General features: G+C 46.0%; 2 protein-coding genes across 10 annotated transcripts in view; one reads left to right on the top strand and one right to left on the bottom strand.

Annotated features, from left to right (window-relative positions):
• Positions 1-1349: 1349 nt before the first annotated feature.
• Positions 1350-9476, bottom strand: LOC142587777 (AP-4 complex subunit sigma-1-like). Of its 4 annotated transcripts, none has more exons than XM_075699026.1 (6): positions 8535-8617; positions 7898-8061; positions 6761-6847; positions 4271-4339; positions 4196-4207; positions 1350-2243 (listed from the first exon to the last, which is right to left on the bottom strand). In XM_075699026.1, exons 1-6 carry the CDS (start codon positions 8536-8538, stop codon positions 2124-2126), a joined length of 456 nt encoding a protein of 151 aa, XP_075555141.1. In that variant the 5' UTR covers positions 8539-8617; the 3' UTR covers positions 1350-2123. The 4 variants fall into 4 exon arrangements, with proteins under 4 accessions (XP_075555141.1, XP_075555140.1, XP_075555143.1 ...); XM_075699025.1 differs by lacking the exon at positions 8535-8617 and adding an exon at positions 9335-9476 and having other exon boundaries at positions 1352-2243; XM_075699028.1 differs by lacking the exon at positions 8535-8617 and adding an exon at positions 9036-9169 and having other exon boundaries at positions 1352-2243.
• The window catches only part of Cka (Connector of kinase to AP-1), a 108889-nt gene continuing 101006 nt past the window's right edge, over positions 8947-16829 (top strand). For 2 of the 6 annotated variants that reach the window (XM_075699021.1, XM_075699022.1), the window contains exon 1: positions 8948-9210. In XM_075699021.1, the coding sequence (XP_075555136.1) occupies positions 9004-9210 (207 nt within the window). In that variant the 5' untranslated portion in view covers positions 8948-9003. Of the gene's footprint in view, positions 9211-16829 lie in introns of all 6 variants that reach the window. The other 4 variants (XM_075699020.1, XM_075699023.1, XM_075699024.1 and 1 more) reach the window with 4 other exon arrangements.

Below are 16829 nucleotides of genomic sequence, written 5' to 3'. Positions count from 1 at the left end.
ACATGTGTCTGTGGGCTTCACTGCCTGCTACGATAATTACCTATGCTTTGTGTGCACATTTGTGCATTAGGTTTTTTAATTGTTTGCGTTCCCTTCTATTAAAGTGGCCTCTCCTGGCTGTGCAAAACTGACCAAGATTTTTTGCAGTCAAACATTGGTATAATGAAATTGCACCGACATGAAAGTACCATTGTTACATGCAATATTCGTTATGACTTGGAGGCGTGCAAATAGTAGTTTATGAGAACAAATTGTGCACAAATTGAATAGTGCCAGAAATGAATCAAATTGAGCGGTATTTAATTAAAAATGGGGCCTGTTTATAAAACAATGTTCACGCTCTCACTAGTGTAGTCATAACATTAGCAAGTTTCTGTACTTACAATGCAAATTTTGAAGCATTGTTTATCGCAAGTGCAAATGGAGCATTAGGAACGAAAAAGCAGTTTGTCTGCGTATGTGGGGCTCTTTGTTAAAGGGACACTACAGCGAAACAATAAATCAGTTTAGACTAATGAAGTATTGTTTGAGAACCCTGCAGGCAGTCATTTCAAAAAAATAGTTTGCTTATTAGATGAGAAAATGAAGGTACAAGTATCAGTATTTGAATTTCACGCCGAAACCCCAGCGCCAGTACGTCAGCGTGACATCAGGGATTCCAAAGTATGTTTTCGCATTTGGGCCGCGTTGCTGAATAAAGGTTCCTGAAACTTGCCATGTTTAATACTTGGTTCCTTTAGAACACAATGTAGTCAATCTGTACCGCTATGTATAATTAGTAGGCCCTAGAAGATGCCACCAAAATCCAAGACGTCACAGCCCCCATGTGCGGGAAATCAAGTAGGCGTCGCCACCCGTATTTCGTTCTGGCGCTTTTTCTGGGTTACCAAACGTCTTATTGCTGTAAGTGTGATGTTTTTGGTGTTGTAGAATGGTAATTTACTGATGCAGAAGAAATCACTTTTCACTTTAGTGTCCCTTTAAGTTTAAATGATCCTGGTTTAGCCAGAAGGGCTGGGCTCCCTGAGCGACATATAGCGTGCTCCGCTTCATAACCTTTTGTGTTTTGTGCCTACTATCGCCACCAGGATAAGTTTATCATAGTCCTGCTCCAATTTTTTGTTTGATCGTGCACATTTGACTACTTAAAATATTAGAAAACTATTCAAGAAATACTTGTACTGCTTACGAATTGTGACTATTTGATTCAAAGACCGAATCGAATCGGGCAATATTCGATTTGTTATTTGAAGATCTTGGACATTCGTGCACATTTTGTTATAAGCATATAGTCATTGCACACTCGCAAGCAGCATTTTAGGTTTGTTTCAGTGTATCCAATAATTCGTTATATCCATCTTCATGACATTGATGTTCAACTGTACTACTAAGGTGCAGTGCACAACTGTGTCTATGTGGAACACAAGGAGAACTTCACAAGTTCAGAAATGAACAGAACGTGATAAGCGTTATTGCGGGTGGAGCTTCTCCTGAATTCTTAGCTAGTGACAGAATTACGTTTGTGTTTACATGCATGAAGTCATTCTGCACAACCTTTCACAACAGTTTACAAGACAAGAGAGCCGAGGTAAAAAATAATTTTTTTTTTCCACAGCATGCGCATACAGCCTGAAATTACCAGTCGACAAAAGGTGGCAAAGCATATTTAATTCGTACGTTCATTTATGTGATTCCTACAGGAAAAAAAAAAAGAAGAAGAAATCAAATGTTCGGGTGAAATGAGCTCGACAGACAGCTGCACAAATCCAGCTGACGATGCATGGAAATATTTTGAAACAACATAAAATAGCTTGCAATGGAGGCATGGCAAAAGTACGTATGATCGTCAGTTTGTGCGTATCTCGACACCTGGCTGTGGACCTCCCTGCACATGTTTAAAGTGTGCAGCACACTGAAACTCCACAATTAAGCGTCTTGGCTCAAAGGATGTGCTGGAGTGCACGAACAGGGCCGGTCACAAAGCAGACGACTTTGCAAGAATACGTCTGCTCCTGTTTCTGCCAACGCTTCTGAAGATAGTAAAAGCGTGCTTTGTTTTTTTTTTTTTCGTATCTCAAATGGTTCTTTCCCTACCATGAAGATATACTGAACCACAGGCACAGTCAGGCACTGTCGAAAGCTTTCAGCCGTTCCAGGACGTTTTGTACGTTGGTCTCCGACACACTTCCGTTGCTGACCATGTGCTGCAGGATGAGGTGGAGCTTGTAGAACTCTGCAACAATCTGGTGCCATCCACAGTTAAGGCACTTCTCTGAGAAGCACAGGCAGTGCCGATGTCACAATGGCTAAATGTGCAATTACTTCAGCTGGAGGTGTACGGGTACCTCCTTTTTAGCAAAGTAAATAAATTTTTTTGCACTCAACGACAGTAGCACAAGTGCACCACATAATCACCAAATGTGACGCATCTACAAGCTAGTTGGTGATGAGAATGATTGAGAATGACCTGTGAACGCTTTAGTCACAGGGTATCGTACAGCATTCTGGCAAAGTAAAGAAACATCCCTGGGATTGGGAGGTTACTAATTTCCAGATATCATCCTGCAAAACTTTTTCAGTCGCCCTCTGTGTCAGCTGTATTGTCAAGAATCAACTAATCATTAATCAAGGCCTTCCTTGTCAGCTTGTCACTGCTACTGTACTGACGCTGTGTGATAACCTGCCCAGTGAACCGCCATTTTATTTCTCTCTTCTGGCATGGCTAAACTGGCCACCTCCTGTTATGTGAACAGTACGTGGCGTCGGAACACTTGGACACTTGGTGATGTTCATTGCGAAATGCATTGACTATGGACAAAATTACACGGATGCATTGTGTCCATCTATCTCCATGTTGTTCCGTCCACACCGAACATGTTCCATTATGTGAACACCCTGCTTCACCTGCTTGGTTGGACAAGCGGCCGTCTTCTCTACTGCTTCACTCCTTCACTACTAAACCCAGTCAGATAGTAGCTATCCATTCGGTGACACACTCCACACGGAGTGAATGACAGTGGCTGTCTAAAGAGGGCAGTGACGACAGTAAGTAAATTTTCACTCCTTTCTTTTTGTCTCAAGTGCAGAAGCAGAGACGGCTATAGCACACCAAAAACTGGTCTGCAATGTTAACAAGGAGAAGCACGTTTTTGGACATAGCCACAGGCACTGTGGGTAACTTAGCAAGAAAATTGCTAAGCTTAGCAGGGCTTTTAGTCACATTAACGACAACTTTGCCTGTTTGGAGTCCTAGCGAGTTTCGTAGTCCTCTTTTTAGAGAATTAAATAGCCAGTAAAGTGCTCTGGTGGAATTACTTGAGACAATGTGGGGGTGGGGGGGCAAAGTCCAATGCCGCACCCCAATTCAACCACATAGGATACCGTATGCTACTCCATTTGTTGCTACTTCTAAAGACGAACTGAAGAGATTATTAATGAGCCATCTGAGTGTGCCAACGCTGCCTTTCTATGCCAAGCATTGCCTTGAGATGTGATACTTCTTTGGAAAATCAAAAGCTATTTTCCCCTTTCCCATTCTGACCACTGACTGGGCGCTGTGGGAGGTAATTAAAAGCTTAGTTCAGAAAAAAATGTTAAGGAAGTCGTCTAGGAACATTTTAAACATGAGAAAGATGAAATTCCGGGCAAGCCATCAATATCATTTTTCAACCTTTCCCTTGCGATGCAGTGCTTTGGGCCATGACCTGGTGACTTTATCCAAAAACAAGTTACCAACAATGGCCATAGGCTGCCTCAGATATTCATGACCTTGCAATCTATTACCCTGGTATTCTAATCTGGCCCTCTTAATGGGCACAGGTTCACTTGAAATGCCCAAAAATGTATTTTACAGCTTTACTGAAGCAGTTTCGTGTCGAAACGTACAAAAAACAAATATTTAGTGAGCAATGAGCGAGGCCTTGCACATTTGTTAGTGTGTGTCGTAGACAAGGTAGCCCTTCTTAACCGGGTCAGATAATTATTTTCTTCTTTGTTTAATTGAGATGAAAATAAACAGAGCAGTTATTGTCGCCGTTTGCTAGAACAGCTACCCCTTTTCACTTGGTCAGTAATGCGTGATAATGCCCCCCTTATGTAATGCCCCTTCCAGGGGTCTTTAAGGGCCAATAAATGATGATGATGATGATGATAAGTTTAAAAAACAAAGATAAGTACTTTTTAAAAGTAAGGATACCTTCTTTTCAGTCTGAAATGGAACAGAAAGAATGGATTAGAAATATGTATGAGTTACATGCATTGTGCTACTTACCACTCCTGAGAAGTAGGCATCCAGGACTTGGACAAAAGCGCGCACAAACTCGTACACGGCGAGGTTGTTCTGCAATAAACAAGGTTGATGTTTCGCTTGTGACCTCTGCAGGGGAGGCTGCTGTGTTAAATTTATCCTAGGATCAAATCCACACCTATGCATTCACCATCCGATGTCTGCGTGAAGCAAACCATCGATGTGCCATAAGTAAAAAAAAATGAAATAAAAGTGTGGTGCATTTGTAGCTCTGTAGGCAAGGCTAACATTGGACAGAACCGGTACCTTGTGTGATAGTGGTGCCGTCTGGCTTTGTCTAATAACCTCTCTACTTTTTCTTAAACGAAATGAAAAGCTTGGGTGCTGCCAAAGTCTGGATGTTTGCTGTATCTGCTTCCTTGCTTTCACAGAGGAAACTTTAGCTCGGCCGCTTGTATGTATAAATACATGGGGATGGAGAGTTCATTCTTCTCGGCATCTGCTGCAGTGCGTTTGATGAGGTTTGTTGCGTTTAAGAAAAGCTCTAATTCTCGTGACTGTAGGAAGCAGTATCTTTTTATTCAAGCTGCATATTTCTTAACAAAAGATTGTTGGAAATTGCAAAATTGAAAAAAAAAAGAGTACCAAGTTTTAAAATCTGTAACTCAGTAATAGGCACATATATGGCAATTCATTAAAGTGCACTTACTAAGACATCTAAAACTCACAAATTGGTGTACTCTACACTGCTCTCAAATAAACCACTCATTTGTGAGTAGGATCCGCTTCAGACGCTCTAATGGATGTAGTTTACAGAACTGCGATATCTGTTGTTGACGGAGAGTTACATATCTGTAGACTTTATTCTTCAGTTGTTTTTTTGAAACTTACCATTTGTTTTTCAGCAAGTTTTGTAAAGGGCTCAAATTGAAATTTCACTTCCTGCAGTTCCTAAAATTCAACTTTCTCTCTCAGATGCAAAAAAAAAAAAAATCTAGTTGGTCCAGCACATGCCTAAAAAACAGCATTACTGCATTTTATGTGTACTTGAATAGGAAAATGCGAGTTGACCCAGGGCTAGAGCTTCCTTCCAAAGGCAGCTACAGGAGCTCTGTATCTGATGTGATTGAAGTTAATTCGAGTTGTTGAGTTCTGTCACACACATGAAATTGTTTTTTTATGCAACAACTGAAGGTTATGGTAAACATGATAAGGATCACAAAGAAACTGCTGAATAAGCAACTATGGTTAACTGGGAGGACCCAGTGAGACATGAAAGGGTCAACATAGGTAGCGACCACGCTGTTTCCCTGAACTTCGGTGGATACTTTGCAAAACACTTCTTATCGTTCCTCAAACTGATATCAACACTGCAACTTCTGCACACTTAGCTGCTACTGATTATCTTTTTCTTTTTAATCAGTGGTCTGCAGCATTCAGGTGCACGACATAGGCTCCATTGTTGTTACGGAGCTAGCAGAAGGGTGTTCCTGCCACGAGAGTGAGGGCAGAGTTACAGAGGTGCTGCTGTCTGTGATAAGGAGCGATAAGGCTGAAAAATAGTGCTGACTGATAAGATGGAAGGAAAACAGCTGCACGGCACAGAGAACAACATATGAAATGTGGTTGTTAGCTACAAAAACCACCGTGGTTTTTGTAAACGGAAACACACATCATGGAGCAAACCAAGTTCTATTAATTCTACCACAAGATAATTAATCTGATAATCTGATCCGCTTGCTCTAAAAAGCCCATAGATGTCACTTTTTTTTTTTAATGCTTCAAACTAATTTTTATTTTAACACTGATTTTAATGTGTGACAGCTTAACGAAGTAAAAAGCATTCTTTATAACAGGGGTTGGTTAATCTTCATGACACAAATTCAATGCTACTGTGAAAAAACAAGAGTGAATTGAGAGGATCTAAAACTAAATATGACTATCTTTTTAACGAGAACAAGTGTGTGTAAATGTGTACTATTTAAATACTGCATTTTGTCATGATCCCCTTAGTGAGTCACGAGCTAACCTTGGCCATGACATGCTTATTCAGAATAAGTGAATGATAAAACATTTCAAATCAACACAAAATAAAACGAAAACAAAAATAATTCAGTGGGCCTCAGGCCCTAAGTGGCCCTAAATGTGTTCATACAGGCTCGTTATACTTATTATGAAACCAGTATGAAACGAAGAAAGCCCCGGTAGAGAGGAATGAAAGAAGTGCTAATTCAGAGTGAAGTTCAGTTCAGTGAACCTGATTCAGTAAGCGAATGATGTGAACTCTTAGCTCTTCTACGGTCATCAATGTCTCTAGTTCCAAATGCCCCACATTAATACACTACAAGCACTTGATGTTCAAACCAGTTGGAAAGGTAAGGAAGCGGATACGCCATGGAGTGATTTTAGTTGTGAAAGGGTAGCAGGATGTACAACCTCGTGTGACGGCTGCATCTGATGACAAGGCAAGTTGCACACCCCCAAGTGTAGCACAAATTACCAAAAGTGAGTTACCTCATCGTCATCTGTGCCAATGACGAAAATGAGCTGTCCTGTCCTGCGGTACACAATGTTGAAGCCACCGTGCAGGAAAAATGAGCACTAGAAATAGAATGAAGAAAGGTGTCGTTCTTGTGATGCGTTTTGTAAGACAGTGCTACCCATTCATGCTGACATTTAACTATACCTGCTACGATTAAACGGATTTGTCAAATGTGTGCCCACTGGCAACTTATCAATCTATAGGTTTCTTTGGAAATTATTGCAAACATTTTTTTGCCTTTGTAGTTATAACAGTTTGCCTTAACATAAAAAAAAGCTAAACCATGTGCTAATGATTTGCATACATGCTGTAAGATTCATGTCAACTCCACTGGCGGTTTACACCAGTGCTTCATCAAGTATGCTGACTGTTTTATATTAAAAGTTCAGAACTGCGGTGTGACAAGTAATATGAGTGCGAAACGTACAAATCGCGGTGTGGGCACTAACTATACATTATCGATTTATGGCATCCAGTTCAAGCTACACTTTCAATAGTTTATCTTGTTTCGTTATAACGCCGTCTGAATTCTTGCTACTGATATACGGGCTACCGAAACGCAAGACTGGAGCTTGGAAGCCACTGAAAACTGGAAAACATCACATAAGTAATTATGCGTCGCCCAATTCTTACTGTTAGATCGGTTGTGATAAACGCTGCAGCTGCGCGCTTGATCGCCGCGGTTGAATCCTTCATAAATATATGACTCTGGTCATTAATTATAACAAACAGATGAGAATGTGTGGGTTTGAAATTGAAATCATAGGGTTTTACGTGCCAAAACCACTTTCTGATTATGAGGCACGCCGTAGAGGGCTCCGGAAATTTCGACCAGCTGGGGTTCTTTAACGTGCACCTAAATCTAAGTACACGGGTGTTTTCGCATTTTGCCCCCATTGCAATGCGGCCGCCGTGGCCGGGATTCGATCTCGCGACCTCGTGCTCAGCAGCCTAACACCATAGCCACTGAGCAACCACGGCGGGTAATGTGTGGGTTTAAGCGGCATATGGAGGACTCATTTTAAACATTCACCTGGATCGAATTTTAGCAAACCGATGTCGCATGCATCGCCACACCAACTGTTGCAAAATATTCAGCCAATACTCACGCTGTTTTGATTTCTGGAAAGACATTTCTGGATCAGTGCGGCTTCCAACGAAGGCCTTTTCGCTTTGTCGACCGGGTAAAAGTAATAAGCGTAACGCAGTCGCTGTTCGCAGTTGGCTATCAACAGGAATTTGTACATGTCTTCATTCAACTCGCATCCAGGGGCTGCATATCGTACAGAATGACAAGGAAATGGGATTAAGCTGTTATTAGCAACTTCAAAGCCAAACACAACTCCTACAAACTAATTTTAAATTGGTAAATGCGATCAAATGGTTCAGCAACTTTTTTCAGCAGCAGTGATGGCACTAGCCCACTCTATCTTTATTCGCGCGCAGATCACATTCTACTGATGTCGCAGCAGCTTTGCTTCAGCAAGCACTGTATCATTTACACAAAGCGACAGCTCGAAAACTCGCCCCCTCTTTCTCCTCACAAGCTGTCTTCGCCGCGACCCGATTACGAGTGTGGCAAAGCATGCTTCCAGGCCCGCTATTTCGTTCGCGTCGCTGTGCTTTTTGCAAAGCATACGAATGGTTCGCTTGACAATTACTACAACAGAAACCATTAAGCAACACTAGTTATTTGCTGTCATATGTTTTGAATTGCCCGCGACCTTGATAAATAGAAATGCTAACACATCTGAAGCAGCGGAGTAGCTCCGTCACAAAGACAACGGTTTTGAAGTATATTAAGTATGCGGTCAGTGCAGATACCTTGCGTTGTGTGCTTTTAAGCATTAGAAATACGTTTGTCGCATGCAATTCATTAACTAAAGATATCGATAACGCTAGTAAAAGTTAGATTTGGACCGCTTCAGACTCCCACGAACGCGCATACGTCGCACATGAAATTCTGCAGTAGATACTAGACAGATCGAAACCCAGAAGAACCTAACACATGGACAAGCTGCGAGTCTGGCATGTCGCATGGCGCCCTCGAACGACACCAACTCGAATTATTGCGGCGTTCGCCGCGCCATCTCTACCCTACAGAAGCAAGCGGCTGTGCAATGACGTCAGTCGCTCGGCGGAAAATGTATCCCGGCATTCCGAGTGACGTCGTCGGCCACGGCTGGATCCATGTAAATGGCGACCATGCAGTGATATGGAGGACGTCTCATCAGCGCCGAATCATACCGGTCAGTTGGGGCCGCCGGGGGGCCCCATGGGCATGAACGCCAAGATGAGCCAAGAAGAACCGGCGCAAAGGCCCCAGTACTCCATACCCGGGATATTACACTTCATTCAGCACGAGTGGGCCCGCTTTGAAATGGAGAGGGCCCAGTGGGACGTCGAAAGGGCCGAGTTCCAAGTGAGTGTGTGCAGTGACGCTTGCGCCTGTTTCGCATCCCGAACACCGCCTCGCGGCTGTGCCTGTCTTCGCACGCCCTGTCAGCGTCGCGCCCCGCGTCTGTACGACGGCGATAAAAACTTACCCGCGTTTGCCGACGGTTGACAGTGTCCGTGGCGTTTCGCAGGTCGGATCCCGGAACGCCGCTTTTTCATACAAACCGTCGTACTGCCTCTGGCAATGGCTAGCGCTGGCTTAAAAAAGCAATATGGCGCTCAGGTTTATTCCTTCCCTTAGGCCTAAAATACGTCGAGAACGGCCGAATTAGAGCGGACAGTGCCTCGAAGCGCGGCGGGAACGCGTACGCGAGCCGGCGGCAACCGTGCCGGGACCGAGGAAATGCTACCGAGGCGTTTCCCGTGCGCTCCTAAGTGCCGTGCTAGCGTCGCCATCTCGGCGCTCCTTTGTCGGGCTCCTCCGCTGCTGCCTCTCTGCGGACCGGGATGAACGAGCTGTCGCTCGTGTTTAGAAACGTACGATCGCAGTTTTCGGCCGCGAATCGAGTGCAGTTTACTGTGGCTAATTGTGTGGCATCAGCCCGTGAAAGGCCCGGACATTCAAAAACGTGACGGGCTGGGCAGCGTTCGTTCGGATGCGCTGTCTCTCCGTCGACGGAAGAATCCCCCGTCGGCTCGCTGTGTCCAAGGTTAGAGCTGTTGCGTCCGCGGCTGCTCCAGTTTTCGATGCGCCTTTTTCATTCTTCTCTTTTTGCTATTCGGAGATCCTTTCGTTTAACCCTATAAACGTACTGCGTGGTTTACGGGGGCGGCCCAGCCTGCGTTCTACGCGGCCGTCGCGACGTCTTGTGCGTTCATTCGATCGCTGCCCTAGACCTCGTTGGCGGCGTCTTATTGCACGCTGCCTACACGCAGGTCTTGCAGCGACTGTCGACGCCGAAGGAATCCCAGCGATGCGATCTTGTTTGAAGGAAGACCGTACCGTCATATCGCTGCGTAGTATGCGCCCTTGCTGTGTTTTGATCCGGCCCTCGTCAGAAACGGGGCGGTTTCTTTTATACTCGTGTGCAGCGCCGCTCTGTTTCGTCACCGTGTGATCCTTTCGTGAATTCTTTATGGGGCGACGCTCATCACCGACCCGACTCACCGTGCGCCCGTCGGTAGGAAGCAGTGAGCGGCTCTGTCGGAAGGAAGCGCCCAATGATGCGGCTACTGCTTTAAATGGCTCCCCCCCCCCCCCCCTTTTTTTTTGTTCGGTTGCTGTCTTCGCGTCGTTCCGTTTTCGTGTGCGCGCCTCGCTTCCGTGTCCTAGCGATCTAGGCGCGCGTTGTCGGCAGGTATGCTTGAGGAAAAAAAGAAGCCCGTCTGCAGCGGCGGCATTTGTTGATCGCTTTGTTTTTGTTGCCGGCTTGATTGTTTTGCCTTGCTCGCGCCGGGAGGAAAACGATGTCGCGAACGCGGTGTACGCTCTATCGGTTTTTGCTGCTGTTGCTGCGTCTTGTGTTGTACGTTCAAGTACTGCCCCTGCTACGAGCGCGGCATGTGTTCTCCCCTCGCTGTCGTCTGCCAAAGTGCCGTTTGTTACCAGACGAGTTCTCTGCGCCCTCTGCTTCTCCCTCCGTGAACCGTTGCTCGCAGCTGATTACCGGTTCCTGTTTCTCAGTATGTTGCCGTTGTTCGATACGCTGACTTTCGCTTTGTTCTTCTAGATAGATGGTGGCTGCTGCTTTTCTATGCGTCGTCCGAAGCAGTTACGCGCAGCTTGTAGGCCATTTTAATCGACGTACGGACACCGCCATTTTGACGACTGAGCCCCTAATGCGATTATTTTCCGCGACGCTGCTTATGCCATTTATGACTGGCTCGCGCCACTCCGCGCACGCGTGCGCGCTCCCACGTCAGCGCCTTTAGCACTATGTGCTTTGCACTACGTCGCCAAGTTTTCCGCATTAATAGTCATGACGACAGCGTGCGGTGCTAAAATCCATGAACGAGATTGGCAAGGACGTTTCATTTCCTGTCACTGCAAACCCCTCCTACGCCTGTAAAAATAAGCACGTATTTTGGTACGCTCTATATTGCAATCAATAACGGTACTGACGACACTCACTGCGATTGCGGACGAAAAAAAGAATCGCCGTGTTTGACATGCCGTGTGGAGCGTTTATGGCTTTTAAAAGTTGGCTGCGCTCGCAATCCAGCCTGAACTCCGTCCGACGTCGTCTGCGCTAACGTTAGCTATCCTCTCCGTTGGGCCCATAGCTTTCCTATCTGCCATGTTTTTACAGCCCTTGATAATGCCACCGCTTTGTGGGTCATTACTTGACAGTGTACGTGCACTTCGACACGCTTGCTGCGCCCTGACCTGCGCAACAGTTGGTTTTCGCCATGTTCGTGTGCGTCGTTGCACAAGCTCCTCTCGTTCTTTGCGTTTTTATTTCTGTCTTATCCTTCCGTTATTTACTTTGCAGCGAGTTGCGACAATGCGCAATGGCCTTACGTCTAACTTCTATCCGCCGTTTCTCTCTCGCGTGGGAAGCTGCCGTCCAATGTCCTACGTTACTGGGGCGGCGAGGGAGTTCTGCACGAAGCCCGTGTCCTTCATTTTTCTTTTTCTTTGTTTGTGTTTGCAGACGGGATCTTCCCAACCGCGTATAAACAATGAAAAAAATAATAAACCACGCGCGCATCTGGGTTTCGGTTTTCTACGCCGCGCGTCGTGCTTACTGGTGCAACAAGGGCTTCATCACCTCGCACTCCCTCTTCTCAAGAGGCGAGGGCAAGCCGTGATTGCTTTTGTTTGGTTTGCCGCACTGTCCCGTTGCAGGTCTTGGAAAAGCGGTAGCTGTGATATGCGTTTCGGTTTTGCGCTAGGCGCCAATTTCCATCGAGTTTAGTTTCGCCAGTTTTCATTCTTTTTCTAATTTATTTTTGAGCTTTTAGCGTAACTTGTTAAAAATTTGAGCGAGTTTGGTCAGGTTAACGGAATGTGGACATCATGCGCGAACTCTCTACAGGAACGTCACACATGAGACCACAAACATTTCGCGTCTACTACGCATGGGAAGCGCCCATTAGAAATATATGCCGGATATAAAACGCTGTAAAAACGAATGCAAGAAGTGAACCCGCTACATGGCGAACGTACTGATACCGGGACGTCTACCCTGTGACTCGTTTTATTATACCACCCTACACATATTATTCAAACTTACAGCACATGTCCAATAAGAAGCGTTTCAATATGTTTGCGGCACATTTGATAAGATATTGTTTACATCGGTGCTCTCATTTTTGATGCACTGTATTTGCGCGCAGTTTTGCACTCAACGCCTGAAGAGGTTAGTTTTGTTGGCCTTCTTTCCTTTGAGATGCCCACAATCTCGCTATTGTAACTTCGTCGCTTCCTGATTTGAAGCTTATTTAGCATGCTCGCTTGATTATATAAACATTTATTGGTGTTCGTGATAACTGTTAAAGCAGAAGCCTTCGCGGTATTTGTTGCGTTACATTTGAGAAATGGCAGGCGCACATGACTGAAACATCTTTCGAACTTCAGGCCGATTTCCGCTCGGGCCACAGCGCACGCCTGCCGCACGCGTGCGGTCGTGCCAAAAATTGCACACGTGTAAGGAACACTTGTGCGCGCATTTCGGTTTACCCCGCGTCTGCACATGCAGCGTAAACGGAAATTTGCGCACCAGTTTGCGGCAAGTGTGGTTTCTAGCACGACCGCACGCGTGCGGCAGTTGGGCGGTGCGGCCCGAGCGGAAATCGGCCTTTGGAGAAAAGTTCGTGCCAGCAGCGGTGTCACTGGGTCGTGCCAATTTTCGTGCGGGCTTCCGGGGGGCTCACTGTTCCAGCGCGCGCTTCATAGTGACGGAGCAGGTGCCCTGGTTAAGAACACTTAAACATTTGTTTTACCTTTAATTTGTTTTGCGTTGGATGGAGGCCATGTACTTCGATACTTTCGCAAAACTACTGGCAAACCGCAGGGAGCCTTAAATAATTTGATGTGACAGCTTTTCTGCGAGCCGGTTTCCTTTAGCAGGTGTGTGTGTGTGTGTGTGTGTGTGTGTGTGGTGACTTACGACGCAGAAAGTGGCCACGTGGGGGCAGCACATAATGGCCGTGCCCCCCGCAGTAAATGCAAAATAACATAACTAGAAGATACCGACGTTCGATCTAACCACCGAGCAGCAGTTTTGAGCTTTATGTAGCTGGTTTTCTGTAGTTTGTTGGCTTTCAGTTCAACTTGAGATGTCTTGTGCGAGATTAGATTTTCGCCTCGTACGTGGTGGTGTCGCAAGCGTTAACGGATGTTACGTTTTTGTGCATCGTGCGTTCTGTTTGCTGTTCGTGCTCCCATAAAAAAAAAAAAAAACGCAACCGCTGTGGTCCCCGTGATGTACAACAGGGAGATACGTGACCGACGCTGAGCTTTCGGCGCGAAATGAAATGGGACAAAGGGAAGCCTAGTCCTTCATTTGTGCTGCAGCAATCAATCTTTTCGCTCGGGATGAACGATCGTCGTGTTGGCAAAGAACACGTCACCTGTCTGGAGTGATTTAGTATTGTGTTCTTTCGATCACGATAAATCGACGAGGAGACGTAACTTTCAATATTATCTCTAGTGACAAAGACAAATATCTTCAACTTAAGGCTGAATGTAAACTTTAGCCCTAGGCTAACCGTTAACTGTATCAGTTTAGTGAGAAGTGTGATGGAAAAGAATGGTATTTTAGGAGGTGGGCACTACCGAGTTAAGCGTATTCCTCTGTAAATTTTTGTTAATTGTTCTTGCCTCAGAAGGCCCTCAACTTAACCTGCCCATCAACTTCAACAAATACGTTATTTTTATCATATGAGGCCATTATCGTTCATCGGATTCCAAAAAAAAAAAAAATATCCACAACTGACCTGATGTGACTAAAATGTTCACGTTAAAGGTCCAGATTTATTTTTTCCCGCCAATGTTCGTGTGTCAGAAAAATTAATACATTATTTTGGAAGCTCTCTGTGATACTTTGTGTCTGAAGGGCTTTGTGCCGGGACGAGTAAATACGGTAAATTTTTACGCAGCCCGGTGTTCGGAATTGTGATTTAAGCGTGGGAAACTTAGCCTGCAGCGACCTTTATGATACGCTGTAGCGTGCGGACGGTTCAGCGAATCAATTATTAATAGCTAAAGAAGTTTCGAGTAAGGTAACATCCCCCCCCCCCCCCGTTTTTTTTGTAGAAATGTGCTCTCCATGGCGTGAAATAAAGCTGGGCACCCTTGAAAGGGAAATCTGTCTCGGCACTCGGGGGTTTCAGCCGGAGTCCTCCACTATGGCGCCGTGTCTTTCGTGTTGGGTTCTGACCGCGTATGCGCTACACTCGTGTTCCAAGATGTCATACCAGTAGTAGGCCCGCATTGCAGCATTTGTTGCCTCCATTATATAAGGCGTCCCTCGTATAGGTTATCTACTGTGCAGCTACGGTACGTTGTAACCCCGCAGGTTAATTTTAATGGAGCATTTCATCGTCTTTCTGCCGGAACGATAGCGTACATTTTCTTCATTTTCGAAAATTCGATATCTCTCTCTCCGCAGCGCCCACGTTTTGTTTTGAAGCGGGGACACTAGATTGAGCTTTAGTTTAGCGTTAGCGTAATAGCGTGGGGTTAACGGAAATAGCGTTACCGTTCCGCAAACGAGTTTTGCATGAGAGCGTGTCTTAGTATTTGATTTAGGTCTTTTCTCGTTCGAAACGTGAAGCGATCTCGAAAATTCTACAAGGGTATCCTGAATACTCTTTCGCCGAAGCGGCCTGAGAGTAAGCGTACGCCGTTTACGCAGTCATTTTTCGAGCGAAGTGAATTACACAAAAGCAACGCCGAGTCCACTTCCAAGCGGGCGGCCGGAACGGGACCGCCGCCATATTTTACGTAAACCACGAAAAATCGGTAACGTTGTCTGAGAAATCACATGCGTATACACACGCCGAATGCTACGGGCCGTTATTAGCGTTCTGAGCATGCGCATTTTGGATCCCGCTATTCCGCTACATTTAAAACTTGTCTACTGTCGGTCGTCGACTCGTCAGTCTCCCCGCGTTCTCGGCCGAGATTGTCGGCGATAAGCCGATAAGCACGTGCCTTCCAGGGTCCGTTTGGGCGTGCTTTGAGCGCCTCGAGCGAGCGTGAGTAAGGGGGGGGGGGGGGGTGCTTTCTCGTTTTCTCTTCCAACTCTATTGGCGGCGAGGAGTTACGGTGTCGCCATCTATCGGAAGCGCCTCGCTGGTGTAGTATGAGGGATCACGTGGCGCGCTCCTCATAGGTTTTGCTGTCAGCGCTCACTGAAAACACCACCCGCGAGCTCTCCCGGACATTTCTGTAAGTACTTTCGAAACAAGAGAAATTTTTTACTGTCTAAAAATAAACTTGGGCAAACCGGAAGCACAGAATCGTTTACTCACGCTATCTCTTTACCGAATACGTACTACAGTGAACGTCACTGCGCGCGGTCGCCGCAATGGAGTCTCCCGAACCGGCTTCTCGCGTGAAAGGTAGGTAAACGCTCAGAGCAAACTATGCGAAATATGTTCTTATAGTGTTTGTATAACTAAATTGAGCGTAATAGAATGAAGCCTCAATGCAGCGATCGCGCAGATTCGCAGCGACCGACTGCGCGTCTGCATGCTAGTCCGCGCACTGTTTCGCTTTCTCCGCGCGCGCGTTTTGGCACCGTGCCATGAGCTTTAGGCCGCAGAATATGAGCATTTGACAGTATACAAGCAACCATTGTTGCGTGGGCGCTATCAGAGCTGTTCAAAAATATTTTCATTGTAGAGACTTCGACGCCTACGGGGACTGTGATGTGCCGTCGCGACGATTCAATCTTTTCTTTCTACTAAATTCTTTGACCTTTCAATACTATTTCTCGAGTTGCGTCGCACTGTATGTTTATCGGTGTTCTCAGCGTGCAATTCCCCGCTGCTCCTTTTTTGTAATCCAGTGCATTAATTCATAACACAAACATTACCATATGCCATGCTTTTTTTAAATGTGCTTCTTACCGCTGCCTTTCCACTCCACTGAACTTGCCAGTATCTACAGCATCGACAAGTTCATAGACCAAACCGTCATGACATTAGTCGGGCAGCGGACTCAGGCGAGCGTCTCAGTGCGCGTTTTCAGAACATCGCAGACCGGGCGCCGTAGCAGAAATCTTCCTCGTGTCTGTGCTTGCTGCATACCCGAGTTGTAGCGGATGACTGTTTGCCGGTTTTATGTTTCGCGAGCCAAGCTTCACACAGCTTCTTGTCCTGCGGCTACGTGTGAATAAGGCTGACACCGTGCTCCGTCGCGTGCGTCCGGCATTGCGGCACCGAGCAGTAGCCTACCATGTTGTGCGCCTTCAAAGGCAGCCACTACCTATTGTAGTGCTTTCAAGCGTTGTAAAGGAGACACTCGAAGCGGGAAAATCTCGCCACTAAATGAGGACCGCAGCGTACGAGGGAATTTAAACTGTCGTTTTCAGCTCGCTTCGGCGCGCCCGAAGCAGCCGACGCGGCCGCTATGTCCACGTGATCCCTCCTAGCACGTCACGCCGACGGTGGCGCCAGCTTTTCCAGTGGTGG

Source organism: Dermacentor variabilis, chromosome 7, assembly GCF_050947875.1.
Source record: "Dermacentor variabilis isolate Ectoservices chromosome 7, ASM5094787v1, whole genome shotgun sequence".
Taxonomy (NCBI): domain Eukaryota; kingdom Metazoa; phylum Arthropoda; class Arachnida; order Ixodida; family Ixodidae; genus Dermacentor; species Dermacentor variabilis.
The sequence above is the reverse complement of the archived record's forward strand: the minus strand, read 5'-3'. Positions and strand labels throughout refer to the sequence as shown.